At 34.7% G+C, this 20,668-nt stretch overlaps 2 protein-coding genes across 4 annotated transcripts; both read right to left on the bottom strand.

Moving 5' to 3' along the window:
* On the bottom strand, positions 3,706 to 6,384 carry LOC105160061 (homeobox-leucine zipper protein HOX3). Its single transcript, XM_011077329.2, has 4 exons — positions 6,147 to 6,384; positions 5,398 to 5,615; positions 5,249 to 5,328; positions 3,706 to 4,250 (listed from the first exon to the last, which is right to left on the bottom strand). Exons 1-4 carry the CDS (start codon positions 6,229 to 6,231, stop codon positions 3,968 to 3,970), a joined length of 666 nt encoding a protein of 221 aa, XP_011075631.1. The 5' UTR covers positions 6,232 to 6,384; the 3' UTR covers positions 3,706 to 3,967.
* Positions 8,921 to 20,226, bottom strand: LOC105160040 (ATP-dependent DNA helicase homolog RECG, chloroplastic). Of its 3 annotated transcripts, none has more exons than XM_011077314.2 (18): positions 20,039 to 20,226; positions 19,221 to 19,310; positions 18,417 to 18,499; positions 18,254 to 18,332; positions 17,295 to 17,858; positions 17,098 to 17,210; positions 16,553 to 16,787; positions 15,779 to 15,942; positions 14,980 to 15,061; positions 13,877 to 13,966; positions 12,762 to 12,995; positions 12,166 to 12,237; positions 11,930 to 12,082; positions 11,713 to 11,856; positions 10,940 to 11,098; positions 10,314 to 10,397; positions 9,489 to 10,061; positions 8,921 to 9,198 (listed from the first exon to the last, which is right to left on the bottom strand). In XM_011077314.2, the coding sequence occupies exons 2-18, from the start codon at positions 19,257 to 19,259 to the stop codon at positions 9,106 to 9,108; spliced, it is 2,961 nt and encodes a 986-aa protein (XP_011075616.1). In that variant the 5' UTR covers positions 19,260 to 19,310; positions 20,039 to 20,226; the 3' UTR covers positions 8,921 to 9,105. The 3 variants fall into 3 exon arrangements, with proteins under 3 accessions (XP_011075616.1, XP_011075609.1, XP_020551678.1); XM_011077307.2 differs by lacking the exon at positions 20,039 to 20,226 and adding an exon at positions 18,705 to 18,810; XM_020696019.1 differs by lacking the exon at positions 19,221 to 19,310 and having other exon boundaries at positions 20,039 to 20,224.

The following is a 20,668-nucleotide window of genomic DNA, read 5'->3' as shown; positions in this document are numbered from 1 at the left end:
GGGCGCCGGCCCTCCTCTTCAGTAGCGGCGGCGACGACGCCACCGCTGCTTTTTTTTTAAATTATATATAAAATTAATTTTAATTTAATTAAAATAATATTTTATTATATAAATAATTAAGTAATTATTATATAAAAAAATATTTTATTATTAATAGAAATATATCATATTTTAATTAAATAATTATTATATAAAATAATATTTAATTCTTAAATACATATATATAATATTATATGTTAAATGTGAGAGAAGGGCAAAAATGTCAAAAAAAAAAGGTATTTTTATAGAAAAATCGTAGTCAAAGCGCGTGTGGCCCAATTTTTGTACGGAGGGGGATTTTTTGAACTTTATTTTATATCATAGGGGGGTATTTGATATTTTAATTTTCATAGGGGGGTTTTTGAACATTCCTATTATTACAGGGGGTCTCTGGATTTTTCCCCAAGATATTTGGTCCCAGAGAAGAAGAATATTAAAAGAAAAAGGGAATATATATTTAAGAGAGTCTATATATATATATATATATAATTACTATATTAGATTACTGTGATAGATTACTCCATAACACTTCACATGCGCTCCTCTCCCCACTCAATTTCCCTCATCCATTATAATTAGTTGCTCATTTCCATCTAAATGCACGAATTAATCAATCAGATTTTTAATTTTGGATCAAAATTAAATCGATTTTATACTTTCAAGGCGCAATTTACTGTAAATAAAATATTTTTTAATTAAAATATTTATTATGCATATAGATATATATCTTTATTAATAAACTCATGAGCAACCCTTTTTCCACTTTCATTAAAAAACTCAAACTTAATTTGCTATAAACTATAATATAAGTAATTATTTTTTTTTTCCCAAGAATTTAACAAAAGCATAGGTCCAAATTAGATAAATAGGTTGGTAGGGTTTGGGCACACCCACGCATATTAACACTGTTTTTGTTTGATAGTTGAGAGGATGATTAGAGAGTTGACATGTATGAATTGAAATTGGGTTGTGTAGTGTCTTCTTACATGAGTTTAAGCAAATCAAGACGTGTGGGTTGTTTTAAAGATGGGAGTACTATAAATTTTGTTTCACATCAAACCTTTTCTGTCTCCAAAAACAAGAAATCTTACCATTTAAGTGCCTACAAAATGGAGCCTTGTAATTTTCTTCTTTTTCCAAGATTCCACGTTAATAATTACATAGGATTTAAGGGACTAATTAGTAAATCTTATTATATTCATGCACGCACCCAAAAATATCAATCCATACCATATGCATGATTGATCATGCCATTGGGAAAAAGTTGATACTTTTGTTGGAAATAAGTCTTAAATTTTTTTCGCTTTGTCAAATTATTTTTAATACTTTATTTGATCTCAATGTGTCAATTTAATTTGATATTTATTTGAGGTTTATGGTTCTATTATTATAATAATTTAATTATGATTTTATGAGGTTTAATAAGTATTTAACCGTTATATTTTTTATATTTATGTGGCCTATTTATAATTGGATTTATTATATTATTATGAGTTTTAATTAGGCCATTTAATATTTTATAATGGCCAAATTCTTACAATTACTTAGAGAGCATTAGCTTTTTTCACTTGGCACATTGAGAGAGAAATAAATTTTACATAGCTTATGAGTCGAGAAATATTTTATACTCCCACAAGTATTTTTAGAGTTTTGGCGACATGATTGTGAACTGGTTCCAGTTTCCTCGTGGTTGTGCATATAGGATAAGACACTGTTGAGAGTTAAAGGGGTTTTCATGCTGGAGTCATGGTCAATCATTAAAACTTGCACGTAGGGAGGCAATCATGCTTTAGGTCAGCGACAAGTGTCGTGACTCTCTATCGGTATAGCTTTTTTAATTTTTAAATTTATTTCATTCATTTTCTTATTATATATAAAATTATTTTGAGATATGATTATAAACACAAATCCCACACTATTGACGACAACTTTTTCTGATCTTTTTCTTTCCTTATGGTTTTCGTACCCCACTATCCCTGGCTAATTCAATCTTCTGTTTGGACTGCCTACCGCAACTCAGATCCTCATCACCATTATAATTGATCAATCATAATGTATAATGATTTCATAACTAAAACTTGTAAATTATAATTGTAAGTATAAAGTAATATTTAAGATTTGAGCGCGATGCACTCATTATCCGACGCACGTACACCGTAGAATTCATTCGTTCTTTTCATTTGCCGTTTTATGTTTTAATGTAAGTATATATATGTGGATGATTGTAATTTTTATAAATTAATATATATAATATACGTAGGTTGAATTTAATTTTGCTTGTCATAACAAATTTCAATGGATGAGTAGTAGATGTAACAAGTTGCAAAAACATATATAATTATTGGAGAGAAGCAGTTGGTTTTGATTATGGAAAAGTTTAATGAGATTAATTATTAATAGATGGAGATTCGAATTACAATAGGAAAAAGATAAAAAGCAATAATCCAACATGAGTAGCTCCATTGCATCAAAATTTGGTAATTGGGTAGATATGTTGCACTGTCGGCCCACTCCGCAATCCATACCCATACCCATACCCATACCCATACAGGCCCCATATGCCTGCTCTTTTTCCATGATATTTTTCTTCAACAAAATCATATACAAAATCCTTGATAATTAGGAGACGAAATTGGTCATAATAAACCCCACTTTCTCCCAAACAATTAATTGCTATGCCTCTTGTCAATTTGTTAAGCGTCTAATACGGTCGAGAACGCAGGCAGGAGACGACGTGTCAAATCAGAAAGCAGGACCAGTTGGCTAGGCTACGTACCCGAATAATTCGTTCCCAAAACTTGTAATAATTGAATGATGCTTATTCGTGCAATTTAAGTAATTAATCAACTCATGTCGTGTGTTGCCACAATTAGAGCATTAATTAGAAATCAAATTACTTTGCTGCATTTCGTGTTGTGTGATTCACTTGGGCCGATTTAACCACTTTGCTTTTGCTCATACTTGTCCATATTTAGGCCCAAGCAACATATGCAACTTTCAACTAAACCCACCCTGTATGCATACAGCCTCACCAAATAACTGTCATCCTTTTCATTATAACTACTTGTTGTCGCATATAATTAAATTATAATGTGAGATGAGAAGAGAAAAAAATTGTGAAAAGACACCAACGTTGTGTGAGGCGAGGAGAAAGAAATATGGATAAAGTGAGAAATAAAAAATGACTTGTAATCATGAATTTATTGAAAATTAATATGAAAGTTTATGAGGAAAAAAATATGAAGAATGTGGGAAAGAAAAATAAATTGTAATTGTGGGTTTATTAAAATGTGAAAGTCTGTAAGGGGAAAAAAAGGAGAAGGTGAGAGGAAAATATGAATTAGTGGTCGAGAGAAAAAATATTATAAAATATTAAAATTACAATTATGACCAATTTTTTTTAAGGTACGAAATGAATTAAAGGGCAAATTTAGGTATTAAAAAATTGGTACGACAAAAAATTTCTTTTATAATAGTATTGATGATATTTATATATCTGAATTATTATTATATATAAAAAATTAAGTGGAGTTTTCGGTTAAAGTGGTCATATTTTTAAGGAATTAGACCTAATATTAATTTGCTTAACTACTCCTAGATTAGACATACAATTAGTTGCATCTGGTGAATTCGATTAATTACTGCAGGAAAACATGCACAACAATGGATTAATGACGATTAATAGAACTATACTGCAGGAAATAGTAAATACAACTTGTATATTTCAGTTTGATTAGACTAGGACATTACTCTACCTTAATTTGTGTTCATTTACTTAATTACCCTGTTAATACAGTTATTGACATGATCAATTAGGAGGGGGAGGCCTATACAATATACATGATGAACAACACTACTTTAAACAACATATGTATGCGGTATGCCTGCCTGTCTTCTATCATTAGTTAATTTACTGCACCATTAGAAATTAATAGGGGCGGGTTATGGGGGCTGAAGAAATGGTGGAGGTGGTAGTGGCTGCGGAGGCGCCGCTGGCAGGGCCCTTTTCCAGGAGAGTAGTAGTAGTCGTGATGACACGGTCACAGCACGGACACATAGTGTGTGGCAGTGGCTGGCGGCAGTGTGGAGGCGCCACCTTCATGGCCCTCAGCTCCTCCACTTCCTTTTGCAGCCTCCTGTTTTGTTCTATGAGTGTTGCAAACCATCTCTTCAGGTACTCACACTCCATTTCTGTTTGCTTCATCTTGCTCCTGTTGGTTATAAATTGAAGGATAGGAGACAACCAATGCATGAGTTGCTACCCTATATAGCCGGCCTAGGGCTGAACATTCACGGGCTGAATAATATATAACATTAATTAATTAATGTATCATGCATATCTAATTATTTTTATGTAATTATTGCAAGTCCCCGCCTAAATATTAATTAATTTATATAAGAATGCAACGCATGTCATGTTATTATACATGCATGTATTTATTTCGGGTTATTTTAGGTCGAATTAAGGATCATTCTAATTTTGAATTACATATGGTGAGAAATGCTTATGTAACATTAAAGTGATTATTTACTTTTGCATTACGTTTTGACTTTTTACCCCTGACATACTCTCACCCCCACCCACCACCATTGTCAATATGAATCTTCTATCATATTTTTTTATTATATCGATGCATAATTGATGCGTATTTATTTTTAAATTAAAAAATATAATTAAATTCTATTATAATTTAAAAAATAGAAAGTATATACATGTATAGATGCGGGATGATTGGTTTATAATATCAAAGTGTGATAGAAGATTCTTTACCTAGCTCAAACCCCCCACCAAAAATGAAATTGAAAAATCACGACTAGGTTAATTATAACTTAATTGGGGAGTTGAAGCTAGCTAAACTTGTTTCAGTTTCCCTAACAACATTGATTCTATTAATTAGAACTCTATCAGCCCAAGAGATTTCTTGCTTGCTTTTATATGATAATGATGATATTTAATCTCCATCAATCTCGTACTATTTATTCATGTATATGTCGCTTTCATCTTTTTCATTATCATGGTAGAATCTGATTCAGGTTACGATGCTAACTGTCGATATTCTGATCAGTAATTTCTAATATTTTTAATTAATACAAACTATATATATATGTATAGCTAGTCTAAATTAATTAGGAGACAATTTAATTTATTTACAGAATTAACTTAATAATCCATGGATGTGAAGAGTAGTTAATTAATTAGAAAAAGTACCTGGCTCGACGATTTTGAAACCACACCTCCACTTGCCTTGCCTTCAATTTCAGTTCCGCTGCCAAAGCATCCTTCTCTTTCTGCATTAATACAATTCGTATAAATAATTTAATTTTATGGGATTTGGGGTTAGAGAGAAGTGTACGTACAGGGTTTAAAGTATGATTCTGTAAGAAGGTTTGTTCAAGAAGACGAGACTGCTCTTTGGTAAGACGGAGTTTCTTCCTAGGGGCCGAGGCCGCCCCGATGCCATTATTGTTCGGACTGTCATTATCTTCTTCTTCTTCTTCCATGCATTCTTCTTCTTCTATCGGTGAAGGTACTTGATTTATGTCCAGCTCTTTCATTGCACCACCACAGCTTTCCCCTTAATATATAATTTATATTATTCATTATTTCTTGGTATAATTAATTAAGCATCTAATTCATCATCAATGAATTTTCCATTTTATGCACATAAAGAAATTAGAATTATTACATCATTAATACCTTGTTTCAGAAAAGGCAAGAACAGTACGTAGATTCTCATCTACCCAATAATCCATATAACCATGCACAATTTCTTTTATCAAAAAATTAAATTAATAGATAGAAGAAAAAAGTTTCACCCGTGATCGATCGACTATCATGCAAGAAACCCTACAAATTAATTACATCACCTTTTTAATCACAAGAAAAAGTAAAAACAAAAGGAAATATATATTAATTTCGATCCAGATCATGAGAATAAAAATCAAATTTCTTTAACAGACGAAGAAGATCGAACACAAAATCACATGTAGTTGAAGTGAATATTAATGGAAGTTGCTCAAAACTCGAACTCCAAAAATGAAAATATAATTGAAGCATATAAAAAATTAAGATATAGTTTTATTATATTATATTATTTGTTCCTTACCAGAAGATGGAGAAGAAGAAAAGCCCGGCACGGCTATGCTCAACTCCAAACTAGCTGTAGAATAATTGTGATGAAAAATCTCCATGAAACCCAGCTGCCAATATGTATATATATATATGACAGCAATTAACAAGAGAGAAAAACAGGACTTATTGGATAATTACATAACCTAATTAATTACTTCAATATATGTATATGTATATGTATATATATTAACCAGACAAGAAGAATTTGTGGGATCTGATACACATATTCAGACAAGATATTAAAAGTAAAAGGAGAAACGAGACGGAAAAGTATAAAGGTGAAGAGTGCCAAAAGGTCAATATTAAATAATTAAGGGATTGGAGGGTTGTTGAAATATTAATTAATTAGTACACAACTTAACTAATTAAACATACATACAGTATAATCATACACGTTGAGATCATTGATCTAGCCAGACTTGGAAAAATGGTCTTACTGGAATTAATAAGTTAAAAGAAATATATTTTTAATTTTGGGTTTAATTTACTAATTAATAATTGTTAGATTAAAGCAAGCAGCAGCAGGGGGCAGGGGGCAGGGGGCAGGGGGTCCCCTTGTTAATTTGAGCCCGATTTGTCGGTTCAGAAGTCAGCTGCTGAAATGATTGGCAATGGATACACCCTTACAACTTTAATTTATTGCCCTACCCCTTCATTTCATGATCACTGTGTGTGTGTCTATGTGTGTACATATCTACCTACCTCTATAGTAGCTTCATATTGTATGTATAGGTTATATATATATAGTAACCATAATTAATTCGCTTAATTTAATTATTACTATATATAAGTACATAATTGTTATCATTGATATATGAAAGAGGAAATTGGAACACCTCTTTTTGCATTAACATTGATGTCGAGGTTATTATTTTTCGTAATATTTGCTTCAATTGTTGGATTGTTTCTTAGTCTTTTTATGCGAATTAAATGTTTCTGTTTCATATATAGACTAATATATTTTTTTTTTTTGGAAATTCTGCTTTCAATTATATGTCTTGTTTGAAACGCTCATGAGTCATCATGGACGACATTTTTCTAAGCAATTTGCAACTCTTTTGGTACTCTGATGCGACATAAGTTTTACTTTTGGAAAATTAACCTACAATAAATATAAATGGACCAAATTAAGTAGTAGTAAAGTCAATTTAAATAATATAGAATATTACTAAAAAAATCATAAAACTGCAATACCATTAGTATAATTAATTTATGTTAAAACTTAATTAGAACCCCATGTTATAATAAGTTTGATTCTTCAAGACTAAGTAATTAATAATTTTTCAATAATGCATGACTAAGTATGGTCCGCATCCACCAAAGGAGAAAAATACTGCTCCACAACATCCACAAATTAAACAACTAATCCACTCTATTTAATTACCAAAAAAATGAAAGAAGAATAATAATTTATTCATGTGTAGCTCATTCATATAATTCTCCTAACATATATACATTCATAGAGTATGTTTATGTATACACCAATTAAATCCCATGTAACATTAGTTCGATTAGTATATGTACAGACACACACTTTTTGTTGTCATATATACTCAAGTTGAAATACGATTTTGTAATATTAACACATATACTTGTTTCGTGATTCATTTTTTGTGTGATGCAATGAGCTATAGTAATGGTATTCAAATTTTTATTTGACCAAAATAAAGCATGCAAGTATTAATTGACGAAAAAAATAAAAGAATTAAATACTTATCAAGTGCAACATTATTTTATTAATATGAAGGTTTGAACAAAATGTTGACAGTTTGAACAGAAGAAGGAGCATTCTAGAAGAAACTGAAGCAATGTTGACCCTCAAGATCTATAAAAATGACCAAGAAATTAAAAGGAGAATTTTGTAGCCAACAAATTAAGACCAATTCGTGGGAGTCCAACTTTGGTGGTTCTGTTGTTCAGATTGAAGATGCAAGTACCACTGCTACTTAGACCAAACAAATATTTCAATCTTTAATTTGAGTCAAACAAGGAATTCTATTTTCTTTCATTTTTTTCTTGGCCAATTTATTAATTAACTGTGAACCGTACAAACTACTTTTTATATGTTTTAAAACTAATGTGTATTTCCATTTTCCACTTTGAAATCCACCAAATTGCTATTTCACGAGACAGGGAAGGGTGTGTGTATATATATAATATTATAACCCGTAGAATAGAAACACACATTAATGTGGGTCCATGTTCACAACAAGGTAAGGGACACCGGGGCCCACATTGAATGCCATGGTCTTACACAGTTTTCATTTGCCAGTCGGCAGCTCACATCTGTAGTGCCAGTGGATGGCAAGTGGGTCCTCCTGATTTTTCATTCTTTGCTTGATCAGGCAGCTCAAAAGCGTGATTTTCGGTTGACGGCACAAGACAAATAGTCGATACCTTCTTCTAACCTTGCCAAAGCCATATCGCATTTTTGCTCCATAGCTGCTGAATTTTACACTTTAATAATGCTGATGTTGGTATTAAAAAGTTGTGTGTTTTTAACATGCTTTCAACACAATTAAGAGACCACGACCCGGACCAGACCCAATATTGCTGAATAAGCTCGGGTAGGTTGGTGGTTTTGACCCATTTTATTTACCCATCCATATTATACTTTTGTGAGTGTGTGTGGGTGGGTGGTGTTACTTCAAAATGGATTGGAAGACAGGGTGAGTTGGAAAAGCACCAATGCCATTGGTAAAACTAAAACAGCACACCCCACATTTGAGGCTGAGGGCAAACACACACTAATGGTAATTCTCATCAATTTTACATACAATCCATTAGCATCAGATATAACCAGTAATCTTGAAGCTCTTTCCACTTGCTAATACAAACAATTTACAGAGTATACTCGTCTGCTTTCTTCCTTTACTATTATGTACAACATATGTCCTACAGTTTAACATGGTGGTGAAGCTGTACCTGATGCATCAATCTCCTAGAGGACACAGCGGCTGTCGCATGCTAAGCTCAGCTTTCAGGTCCGGAAATTTCTCCAGATCATGTGAAGTTTCCAAGACTTTCTGCAACCACAACATATAATTCAATTCATTACAACAGATTGCTTTTATTCTTCATTACTTTTTCCACATTAGGAGAAGGAGGACGACCATGCGTAGAGCTATAGTGTCATCAGGGTGCAATAAGAATAGAGAAAGTTCATAAATAATTTTGGTGTCTGCAGCAAACAATATCAGAAAAGAAGAAACAATTGAAGAAAATATATCCACCAAGTATTGAGAAGACCAGCATCTGGAGAAAAGTTTCCCATAATGTGAAACTTTATAACCAAGGAATGAATTTTCATACTCACCAGTGCCGCATGATGTGCATCCTGAAGAATATTCCCATCTACCTCTAACCTAGCCACAGGAAACTCTGGCAGGTGACCTGACTGTTTTTTACCTAGCAAGTCACCAGGTCCACGAAGGACAAGGTCCATATTTGCTAGGTAGAAACCATCCGATGACTTCTCCAGCACCTTCAATCGTTTTAGGCTAGAGCTAGTAGATGCTAATAATATACACTTGGATTTCCTCTCTCCACGTCCGACTCTACCTCGAAGTTGGTGCAGCTGTGCCATCCCAAATCTCTCAGCATTCATTACAACCATCATGGATGCATCTGGTATATCGACCCCAATCTCAATTACTTGTGTCGACAGCAATATATTTGTTTCTCCAGATCGAAACATCCTCAGAGCTTCTTCCTTCTCATCACTTCTCATTCTTCCATGTAACAGTCCACATTTATAACCAGAAAACTTCGTCGAGATAGTTTCAAGATCAGCTGAAGCAGCACGGAGTTGAGGCAGTTGTTCAGACTGCTCGATTACAGGATAGACGAGATATACTTTCCCTCCTGCTTCTAAGTCCTCCAACATCATCTGCAATAGTTAAACCACTTAATGTCTAATATGACCAGAAAAATGAATGCAGTAAGAGTGAAGAAAAGGTGCCAGGCTCACTAAAGATATTTGTATAAGAAACTAATGTCCTCTACAACAATTAGAGAGGTAGCACATAGCCACATCCATTAGCATTAATAACACATACTCCACGGCGTATTAAGGTATTTGTACTATTTTAGACTTAAATCTGCTCCATGTTGAAGAATGTCATTGTGTTATAGAGTTTACCTGATAAGCCCTCTCAAACCCAGCCTCGTTTCCTTCAATAATGTATGTCTTAACTGGTGTTCTTCCCGGAGGTAAATCAGTAATCTGTCAGGTTCATGACATATGACAAAAATATAAACATTCACCATCATATATAAGAATTGTGAAATGAAAAAAAGTAAGCAGTGCTCAAATCAAATACGCATAAAATCATCAGGTAAAAACTCCTGATGAAACTAAAATTTTATAGTCACAGCGCTCTGCTCCTTATTGACCAATTCAATTTATAGTATTTTATTCTATTTTATTTTAATGTATAGGAAGGTAATTAAACCAGGGAAACAAGTTTCTTCAAATGCAAAAATACAAGCACCGTCCACAGTCAATGCACTGTTCTGCCAGAATTTAAGGAACAAAAGAAACATCTTCCTTGGGCCCTTAAGAATTCGTTATTAAAACATTAGATAAATGTATCTATAAGAACTAGCTAGTGCACAAGTAGAATCAGATTCAGGTTTACATCTTCCATGTTAATCCCTTAATAAAGAGCAATGAAAGTAGTTTAGAGAAATGATAGCTCTTTCACAGGCATTTATGAAATCAGTAACAGCTATTGATGATTCAGACCAGACAAAAGACCCACATACCTGAGTCAGAGACATGTCTCCGTACAAAGCCAGGGCAAGTGATCTTGGAATTGGTGTTGCAGACATTGCCAGAACATGTGGAGCCATGGCAACATCATTCTTTGCAGAGTTATTTGAACTAGTTGACACCAGTTGGGAAGTTATGCTGTTAAAATATAACTGCAAAATTATGAGCTTTATCAAAAGCATGAATATTATATAGTATAAGTCGACTTCTCAGAACATCCAACATGATCAAGAAACAGAATAACTTTTTCTGTTATCAAGAAAAAGAGGGTAGATAGAGGAATGAACACATGAAAATAAACACTAAGATCATAGTACCCAGAATTAACCCCCACGCCACCGCACCCTGGGAAACAAATAAATGATATAAGAGGCCATGCACATCATTTTCAGATTTTGTAAATTGATTTTTACGATAATAGCTCCTCTATAAATGCTTAACATAAAAAAAAATTAGAAATTAATAAAGATGGATCTTTCAAGGTTAGATTGATTCTGATTAGTGATTGACATTCTTTCACAAGAAAAAGAACCTATGCAGCAATCTCATTCCGGATCTCAAGCTCTAGAATCAGTGCACCAGTTTTACATTGGAAACTAGAAAACTGGTATCACAATCAAAACTTAGGTTAACATGAGAAAGGACGGGGAACTCAATTTCTACTAGCAAAATAAGTTGTTTCCTCATAAACAAAGACATATATACACACAGCCTATATTCTATGAATCCAGCAAGCGTTTCACATAGTCCGGAAGCCAAGAGCTACCTTGCTGTTGAAGCGTCCTCTTTGAACGACACCAAAACGATGTTGCTCATCAACAACAGCAATACGCAAAGCTGAAAATTCCACCTTTTCAGCTATTAAAGTATGAGTTCCAATGACCATAGAGATATCTCCAGTTTGAAGACCCTACGAAAACAGTTAGTATAAGATGAAAACATTGATATGCTAGGAATAAACAAGGACAATGTGGCCTTACTACCTTTCGAATAAGTTGGGCTTGCTTTGACGGGGTAGAGCCTGTCAACAGAGCAACAGAAGGTTTTTCATTGGTCGCCTCTATTTTCTCAAGTAATCCAAGAAGATGCTCATAATGCTGGAAAGCTAGAAGCTCAGTTGGAACCATAAAAGCTGCCTGGTGGTAAGTAATACAGTCAAACATACACTTAATTTTGAGTAAGCAATGCTAAACATAAAGTAAAAGCAGTAATTGATCACCTGATATCCGGAGCCAATTACCTCCATGCATGCTAGAAATGCTACCACAGTCTTACCGCATCCAACATCACCCTGATGAAGGGAGGAAAAAGGAAGAAAGAGAAAAGAGACAAACAAGAATCCTTCAGACCTTATAGCTGCCAAGGGCTACTAAGTGATAGTTAAGCAAATGGTCTCACATCTAGCAACAGTTTCACTTACCCTCAGATGCCAGCAAGCCTCGTATCTAACTATACGAGGAATTGCCTTGACTAGGATTACAACGGGAAAAGGCAAAAAGTAAGGCAGGAGATTGAATATTAACTGCTCAACTAGGAAGCATCAAAATATTGAGCCTAGCTACCCATCAAAATGATATTTGAACCCCAAGATATGTAAGATGCTTGGACAAAGTAAACCATTTCCTTTACCTTAGAGGCAGGTTCAATAGCCGTAAGACTGGAAGTTGGATTTTAGGATCAGAACAGTAAAATAGAAAAAAGTGCAGAACCTACCTTAATGGTGGGATCAGTGCCCTTATAGATAGGGAGTAGGATTTCAGGAATCAGAAGAGGAACACAAAAAAATTAACTTCAATGAAAAGGATAAGTCCAAACCTGTAATAGTCTATTCATTGGAACTGGTCGTTTTAGATCCCATATTATTTCTGAAGTGGCACGCAGCTGACTGGATGTAAGTGTATATGGGAGAACCTTCATGAATGTTTTGGTGATACTTGACCATTCTTCCATAAATATTGTGTTCAACTCAGGTTTCGTGTACCTCTTCAGTAATCCATCTTTTTCTACCTTTGTACCAAGACCCTCAAGCATTTGGAATAACCTTCCCAACTGAGAGGTAAACATTTAAGAGAAATATATTACAATAATCTGGCCAACAGATGGCCAAATAATGCTGTGCATCAATATCAGCAGAAGAGTTTGAAGTAGGCTTTAACAGATCTATACAAAGGGCAGAAAGAATAGCAAGAAACATTTCATAAAGAACTACGTTATTGCATCCAACTCATCAAGTTTATGTACTTGGTTGACTCATGCATATTAATTCTGCTGGACTAGTGATCCTTTTGAAAATAACAGATGTGAGAACATACCCAAAAGCCAGCAGTAATTGACGTTTTCCCAAAATTTTTCGCAAACCTCTCTTGAGATGAGGAGTCTTTTTTGTGTAATTCCAAATGTTAAGTAAGTCTCTCCTTATTTTACTGGTGAAACTGAATACTTGAAATTCAACAGATCCTCTGTTTTCTTCGTTTTCTTTTTGAGAAATAACCGAACTGAATGAATTATTGACCAAAAAAAAAAATTCCCCCTTCTCTTTTTACAGATATGGATTTTACCGATCAGTAATAATAATGCCATTAATTTGAATGTGGTATATTCTAATCTGAATTTTTTTATGAACTCCTAATTTTCTGAATTCAAATCAATCAATCCAATTTCAAGATAGGGATAGAAAAGGGTTGATACATTTTCGCATTGAAGAATTTAGACCTAAAATGAAGAGGGTTCTGTTGATTCATTTAGAGATCTAATTGAGATCGATGATAACTTAGATGGAGCAACTGAGTCCTCGGATATCTTTCAATTTCCAAATTCCGTCATCTTATGCGAGACAGTAATACAGACTTTAGCATAAACCAATAAGAACATGGCTCAGTAGTGACCGTGACAAACAGTTAGAAATGGATAAAACAACCTGTCACCATTACCTGAAGATAAAAGAACTCATCAAATATAAGCCTTCTGCGAGCTAAATCAGCCTCGTTCAAATTAGCTGGCTGGTGAATTCCAATATATGCCTGCGGTCATTTACCAAAAAAAAGGAACTTAGGATTTCCAAGAGTATCTACGCATTAAGGGGGATGGCAGTTCATGCACATGTGCTTATGAGGCTACATAGAAATAAAATTTGATGGAGTGAGCGGAACTAGCAAATTTAAAAATCAAATAGGTAAAAGCATCTCCAGAAGAGGTTGGCAACTTAACACATAAATAGGTCTATCCTGATTTTGTTGTTTCTTTCAAGAGGAGTAATAACAGATTCCATAATGTAGGGTAGCATTTATAATTACAAACATCATCACCAGGGCTAAAACCGAGAAAGCTAGTGATTTTCACATCTGTTCTTGACCCCTTGCAAAGCATGGTTTATACTTCCTGTTCATTCACCAATGATCATGTGTAATTATTATAAAGTCATCGCCCAAGCCTGATGATGATATATCACCTTCATATAATATGCAGGAGCAATGAACTGAAGCGGCTGCAACAGGTGACAGGGAGGGAGACGGAAAAAAGATAATTATTTTGCCCCTTTTGAAACACCTACTAGCTTATAAATGGGGGAAGAATTCAAGAAAATAACAGGACAGCTACATGAAGCACCAGTTGATAGCTGAAGGATACACTTTGAAAACTAAAACAAACTTTAAAGCTAGTTTGCATATGTCAGATAGGAATAAAAGTCCAAAATCCTAAGTACCATCTCCCATAAAGACACAATGCCATTAACCTAGCTTTAATTCTCTTTTATGGCTTTTGGTTCTTTTAGCATCCCAACTCCACAACCAAGGGAATGTGTGGTGCCGAATTAGTATCAACAGCATACAAGGGATGATCTCTTTGCATGCACCAATCAGAAAAGGTACCAGCTTTCGTATATTTTTTATTTATTTTTAAAAAAAAAAGAAAAAGAAAGACACAGGATATGCCCCAAATGGCAATAAGTGTGATATCATTTCATCTAGAAACACCACTCAGTAATATTTACGAACAAAGAGAAAAAATGTACATATAAAGCCAGCTTACGTACATCAGAAAGGGATGGAAGGCATATATCCTGAGTAACATCTTTAGGGAGAGGATCAAGTTCGACTGGCAATATCTTTAAAGATCTGAAAAATGCACAAGACCACTGCATTAGAGAATGAACACATATTTTAACCAAATAAGCATATATTTTTAAAACAACAGACTCAAGAAACATTACTGCCATATCTACCATCTTTGCAAAAGCAGCATTAATAGAAGGCCATTGAACACACTATGCACATGGTGATATAGCATCAACATATGATCATTGGACACAGTATAAACAGGATGCCATGTAGGGACAAACTGGAATCCAGCAATAGGTGTTTATTATCCCCGTCACTGGTTATATGGATACTCCTCGTTACTTCAATAACACCACAATTAAAAATCCTTGATTTGTCCACTACCATAGGAGTCAAAAATTCAAGTTCCATTAATTAATAAATCCCTAGTTCAGAAAATAGAATCCTTCTCCTTTTCGCAATCTTTAAGTATTTAAAATGGCTAGATTCATTTCTCAACTAATATCTGAGTCTCATCTATAAATCAAATTAGTTCCTGAAACTATAAGCAAAATAATGGCTAGAAAGTCCAAATTTTGACCACTTACCAGGCATATATTACTCCTGCTGTACTATATAGGACAAATAGAAATGCCAAGAAAACTAAAGTGGAAGCTAAGACAAATCATGAAACACCAACTGCAATCGACAAACAAGTAGCCAACCTAAGGATAGATAAGTGGAAGCTAGCCACATAGAAAAGTTGATAATGAGATAATGGTTCATGATGCAAACCTTGAAATAATATCCCTAAGAAACTCAGGGTTAAGACCTTTTTTTGAAGGATATATTGGATAAGGCCTCCCTTTTGGATAAACACATGAGTCGTCTTCACCTTTAAGCACGTCGATATTGTACTCCCTCATTTCAAAGTGATCTTTACCGCGCATTGTCCGCACCTTTGAAAATTCATAAGTTATGCATAACAATCAAAACTATTGAGAAATAATTCCCAAGCCATCAAACAGAAAGAGAGGATAAAAGGAAAAATTAAAAGACTGAAAAGAAAAATAGACCTCTACAAGAAACAACAAAACATGAAACAAAATCAAACAAATGTGTCTTTTCTGTTATAAGACTTGCTGGGACTAACTCAGCTGTATCAAAAGTTATAAGTCATGACTGTGTCTGAAAGTGTTTATAGAACATATAAAACAACCAGCCCATGCAAATCACTGGAATAAGCTTAAGATCTAGCCACCCTTCTAACTTTTGCAAGATATGGAAAGTTCAAATGTTTGGAAAGTAGAACTATTGACCCACCATACCCTTGATCTTCTTCCCCATTTAACAGACAACAAAGTCATTATAGATGTATTTCATCTCAAGCACCAGTTAGCTTCTCAATCAGAGGGCATCAACTCCCACAAGACTTTATAATTGACCAATAACTACAATTTCTCACAAAATTCATCATTTAACTAATTTGAATTCAACATGTGCAACAGAAAGTTTGCTACTCTAAGAGCTTCAACGGAGAAAAGTATATTGAAATTTAAGAATACCCACCTTCCCACTGACACAGACAATATCTCCCTCCCTGTGCTTTTCCTGAATACTTCTTAGAAAAGGTGAGCATGTGAAGCGGGTACCACGGAAAAACTTCTTCAAATGCAAATATATTGTCCTTTTCTGTCTTTCTTCAAGTTTGTTTGGCGTGCACTCAGGATTTGGGTCAGCATCTGCAACCTCACAAGCCACGACTACCTCCAGAAATGAGAATGAAGAACTAGCCCGGATTGCTCTGAATGAAAATGGTTGCAGCATTAAAAATCAAGTTTAGCACTGTGGTATAGAACTTTATGGAAAAATGTGTGGTACATTAAATAACATAATAACAAAAAGAAAAACAAAACAAACAGAGAGATATGTGGTTTGCAGCATTGATTTTAATAAACAGTACAATGTTAACAAACTAAATCTACATCATAATTATGAAAATAGTTCAGTTTCAGTTGGAGCACCATAACTGGAAAGGCAGAGTAGACATATTCAACAATAAATACTTCATATGAAGGACGAGATAGATAAATCAGGAACAGTAGAAGCTTTACCTTGATGACATTATTTTCCCCACAAAGATCAAGTACTGTCCATCATCAATTTCCATCTCAGCATTCTGCAAATCGACATAGGTGCGAGGAAAATGATGTAGCAGTTTCCGCAGCTACAAGCAGACAAGCAGATCCATCAGACATCCACATCTAAAATGAAATGCAATGGTCTCCAAGTATTTCTTTAGATAGCGCACCGTGTGAAAACCACAGTTTTCTAGCTGACTGAGCTGGCGTTTGGTCAGCCCAGTTAAGCAGTTGATATGTTTATCAAGAATTTCTGCCACTGAGGTTGCAGTTTGTTGGGTCACAGAGCCAGCATTGCTGCAAGGTTTATCTGCAGTCAGTTGTAAAGCATTTCTTGTCTCCATCTTCCAATCAGGTGACTGAGAATGAATAAAACATTGGTCGACCTTTTCTTCCAGGATATAAGGGGCATTCATATTCGACATCTCTGAATATATAGACTGCAGATTTTGGTACAAACATTTTGGATCCACCCAATTTGCATCAATATGACTGGGAATACTTCCTCCAAGAATTTGAGGCACCAGTGATTCTGTGATTTGAGAATAGCACGCAGGTCCATCATACAATTCCACGGTTGGGAAGCAACCCAAGGTAATGGAAGGGAATTGTTTGCATGCCAAGGCGGCATCAAACTCAAAATTTTCGCCTTTAAGATTCTCAATGAACTTTTCTCTAGATCTACTGTTGCCAATTAATTCATCAAGACCACTGTAGCCCATAAAAGCCGATTCCTACAAGAAAATCAAGTTGCAAGACCATGTGAAACCCCCACCATAGTAGGAAAAACCAAATTTCCAAGGTTTCAAAGCAAACACCCCAAATGAGCATTTCACTACCATAACTAGTTATATACACTATTCAAAAACAAAGTCCTGTGACTTTTCTATCTATACAGAAAGAACAGTATCAACAAGCAAATACAAATATCACGAAGCAAGAACCCGGTTTATTTACATAGATTGCAACAGAAAGAAAGTCATTGAAAATGGGAAAAACTTAAAACAAGTGCTGCAATAGGTCAAAGTGATTAAGTCAGCGCATTATCAAGCTACATAAGCTTTATATGTGTACATGCTATGAATTGCCAGACCTTGTCTAGCATCTTTGACTGCTTTGAGACACTTACCTTTTCACAACCATCAACACCCTTCAACAACTTTTCTGGAAACTTATGCTTTGATCGGAAGCCTGATGATAAACAAAACCTGCATAGAATTGCAGAAATTTCAGAAGATATCCATGCTAGATCATTAAAAGGTATAAATATAACTTAATAAAGTCAATGATACCTCAGCCTTCTGCCGAATATATTCCTGTATGCTCTCTCGGCTTCAAAATTTACAGCATGTCGCAAGCATTTCTCACCGAAACCCTGAGAAAAGGATTTTTATTTTGGAACCTGTGATGCTTACTTAATAGCTTGGGCAGAGAGCCAACTGAAAATTCTCATAAGAAAATTTGAATCAAAATAGAACCAAACTCAGAGAGTAGTATCCAAAGTAATTACTGAATCCTTTTCATTATGATATCAAACTGAGAGTTTATTTTATTAAGGACATTAACAAGGTGATATTGACCTCTTTCAGGCTAAGTTCAGCTTGGTTGAGCACCGATGCAATACATGAACAATCTGCTTGGAGCCCAATATGGTCTATTCTCATTTTCTATGGATAGACTAATGGCCTACAAGATGAGGCTCCATGTCATATTCTTCTTAACTACGCCAAAAGAAAATTATTTAAACAATAAGGTAACACTAGCTTTAAGAACTGTAAATGTTAGGAGGTCCAAGAAAATCTCAGATATGAACTTTCTCAATAACATGATTTGATTATTTATAAATATTGAGATATTGGCATTGGTGTCTTGAATTCCTTGCACTGTTATCCAACAATGAAATATTTTCAGATTATATTTGTTTCTTATCCATGCATAGCCAACTTATGATAAATGTTCACAATTTTAACCATTAACTTATTCCTGTCCTCACTATAACAGTGAAATACATTAGAGCCGTTCTCTGTTTTATTATAATTTCATGTATTAATGGACATATGCATCAAAACATAGTGAAATATAGTGAACACCCATACCATGCTGCACATATGAACAGCTAATGTCGTCACTGCCATAAAAGGATTACAGCATTAGAAATAGCTGCCTAGATGATACAGCCATGAAACCTGTAAAACCTTGTCTTAGTCACTTTACAATGAAATGGAGCAGAGCTTATTCTGAAACATACAAACCAAAATGATAAATTGACTTAGCAGAAACTAAAAACAGGCAGCATTTACTGATATCAGCACTAGCCGCCACAGAAAAAGCATACAAAATCCAAACCCATAACTCAATTGGATAGGAAACACAAGTAAAATTGACAGCCAGCTGTCGTTAGTAGCTTATTACAAATAAAACAGTCAATACACCTCAGTCGGCAAACTTCAACCACAATTCTTTGGACTCAATCAGGCAAACAGTATTGATGCTATCTGCAGTACCCTTTGCTGTGAGATGAACCAAGATTTTCGGATGCAAAGAAAAGTTAGATAAAGAACTCTATAAATGGACGGTGTAACCAGAAAATGTAACAGGTCCCAGTTTGCGTAGTCAGGCAAACCACACATAAAATTGCAACTATGGTCCGCCTAGTTGCTCCTCCCTGATCACTCTTGAAACAACTTGGTACTGCAGAAAGATCACTAAAAAGTAAAACTCAGAGCAAAGGCTGCTCATTTCATATGATAATTGCTGATATAACACATGGTAAGTCAGCAACAACTCCAAAGAGTAGCAATTTTCCGCAGGTAAATAAATTCAGCGAAGGTGAAGCAAGTCATGCAAAATGAAGAATGAATATACTCAGTAATGGAGTTCAATTAGGCACATCAAAGAAGAAAAAAAAACCCACAGAAATATCAGAATCGCCGTGGCAGCCAAGAGTTCAGAAATAAATCCTTCTGTTGAAGCTCAAATGACTGTTGAGAGGGACTTCGCCTGGAGGATAACGGGTTTGAGAATCGGCAAAGAAATGGGGCAGTCGTTTAATATGTTCAAATTGAGAGCAAATATATCTTTTCGAAAATTGTGAACTACCCCCTATTCTTTCAGAAACTAGCAAAAAGAACCCATTTTTCACAAAATTATTAGATTGCCCCTAAAGGGGACAAGAGGGAAAGTAAATAGCACTGAGTATAGGGATGTTCAAGCAATTATCCCGTTCACATCACACTCTCTATAAATACAAGCCCAAGAACACACATTGAACACCCACAAGTGATTAGGGTTTTTTAGGTTGCGCCACCTCCTCAGCATCTCGATCACCATCAAAATCCCGCTCTAAACACCCCCTCAGTCCGTCGCCTGAATTTCTTTGTTTTCTTCCATTTCAAGCAATTACTTTGTAAAAGAGATATGGGCTGAAATGCAAAAGGGGAGAGCTTGAGCAAATTCCTTGTTCGTGGCTCTGAAAATACCTGCAGGTTTTCTGCGGGCTGCCCTGCAAATTTCCAGCCTTGACATCAATAATGGCATCATAGTA

Source organism: Sesamum indicum, linkage group LG1 (genome assembly GCF_000512975.1).
Source record: "Sesamum indicum cultivar Zhongzhi No. 13 linkage group LG1, S_indicum_v1.0, whole genome shotgun sequence".
NCBI lineage: Eukaryota > Viridiplantae > Streptophyta > Magnoliopsida > Lamiales > Pedaliaceae > Sesamum > Sesamum indicum.
Note: the sequence above shows the minus strand (reverse complement) of the source record. Positions and strands in the feature narration are given on the sequence as shown.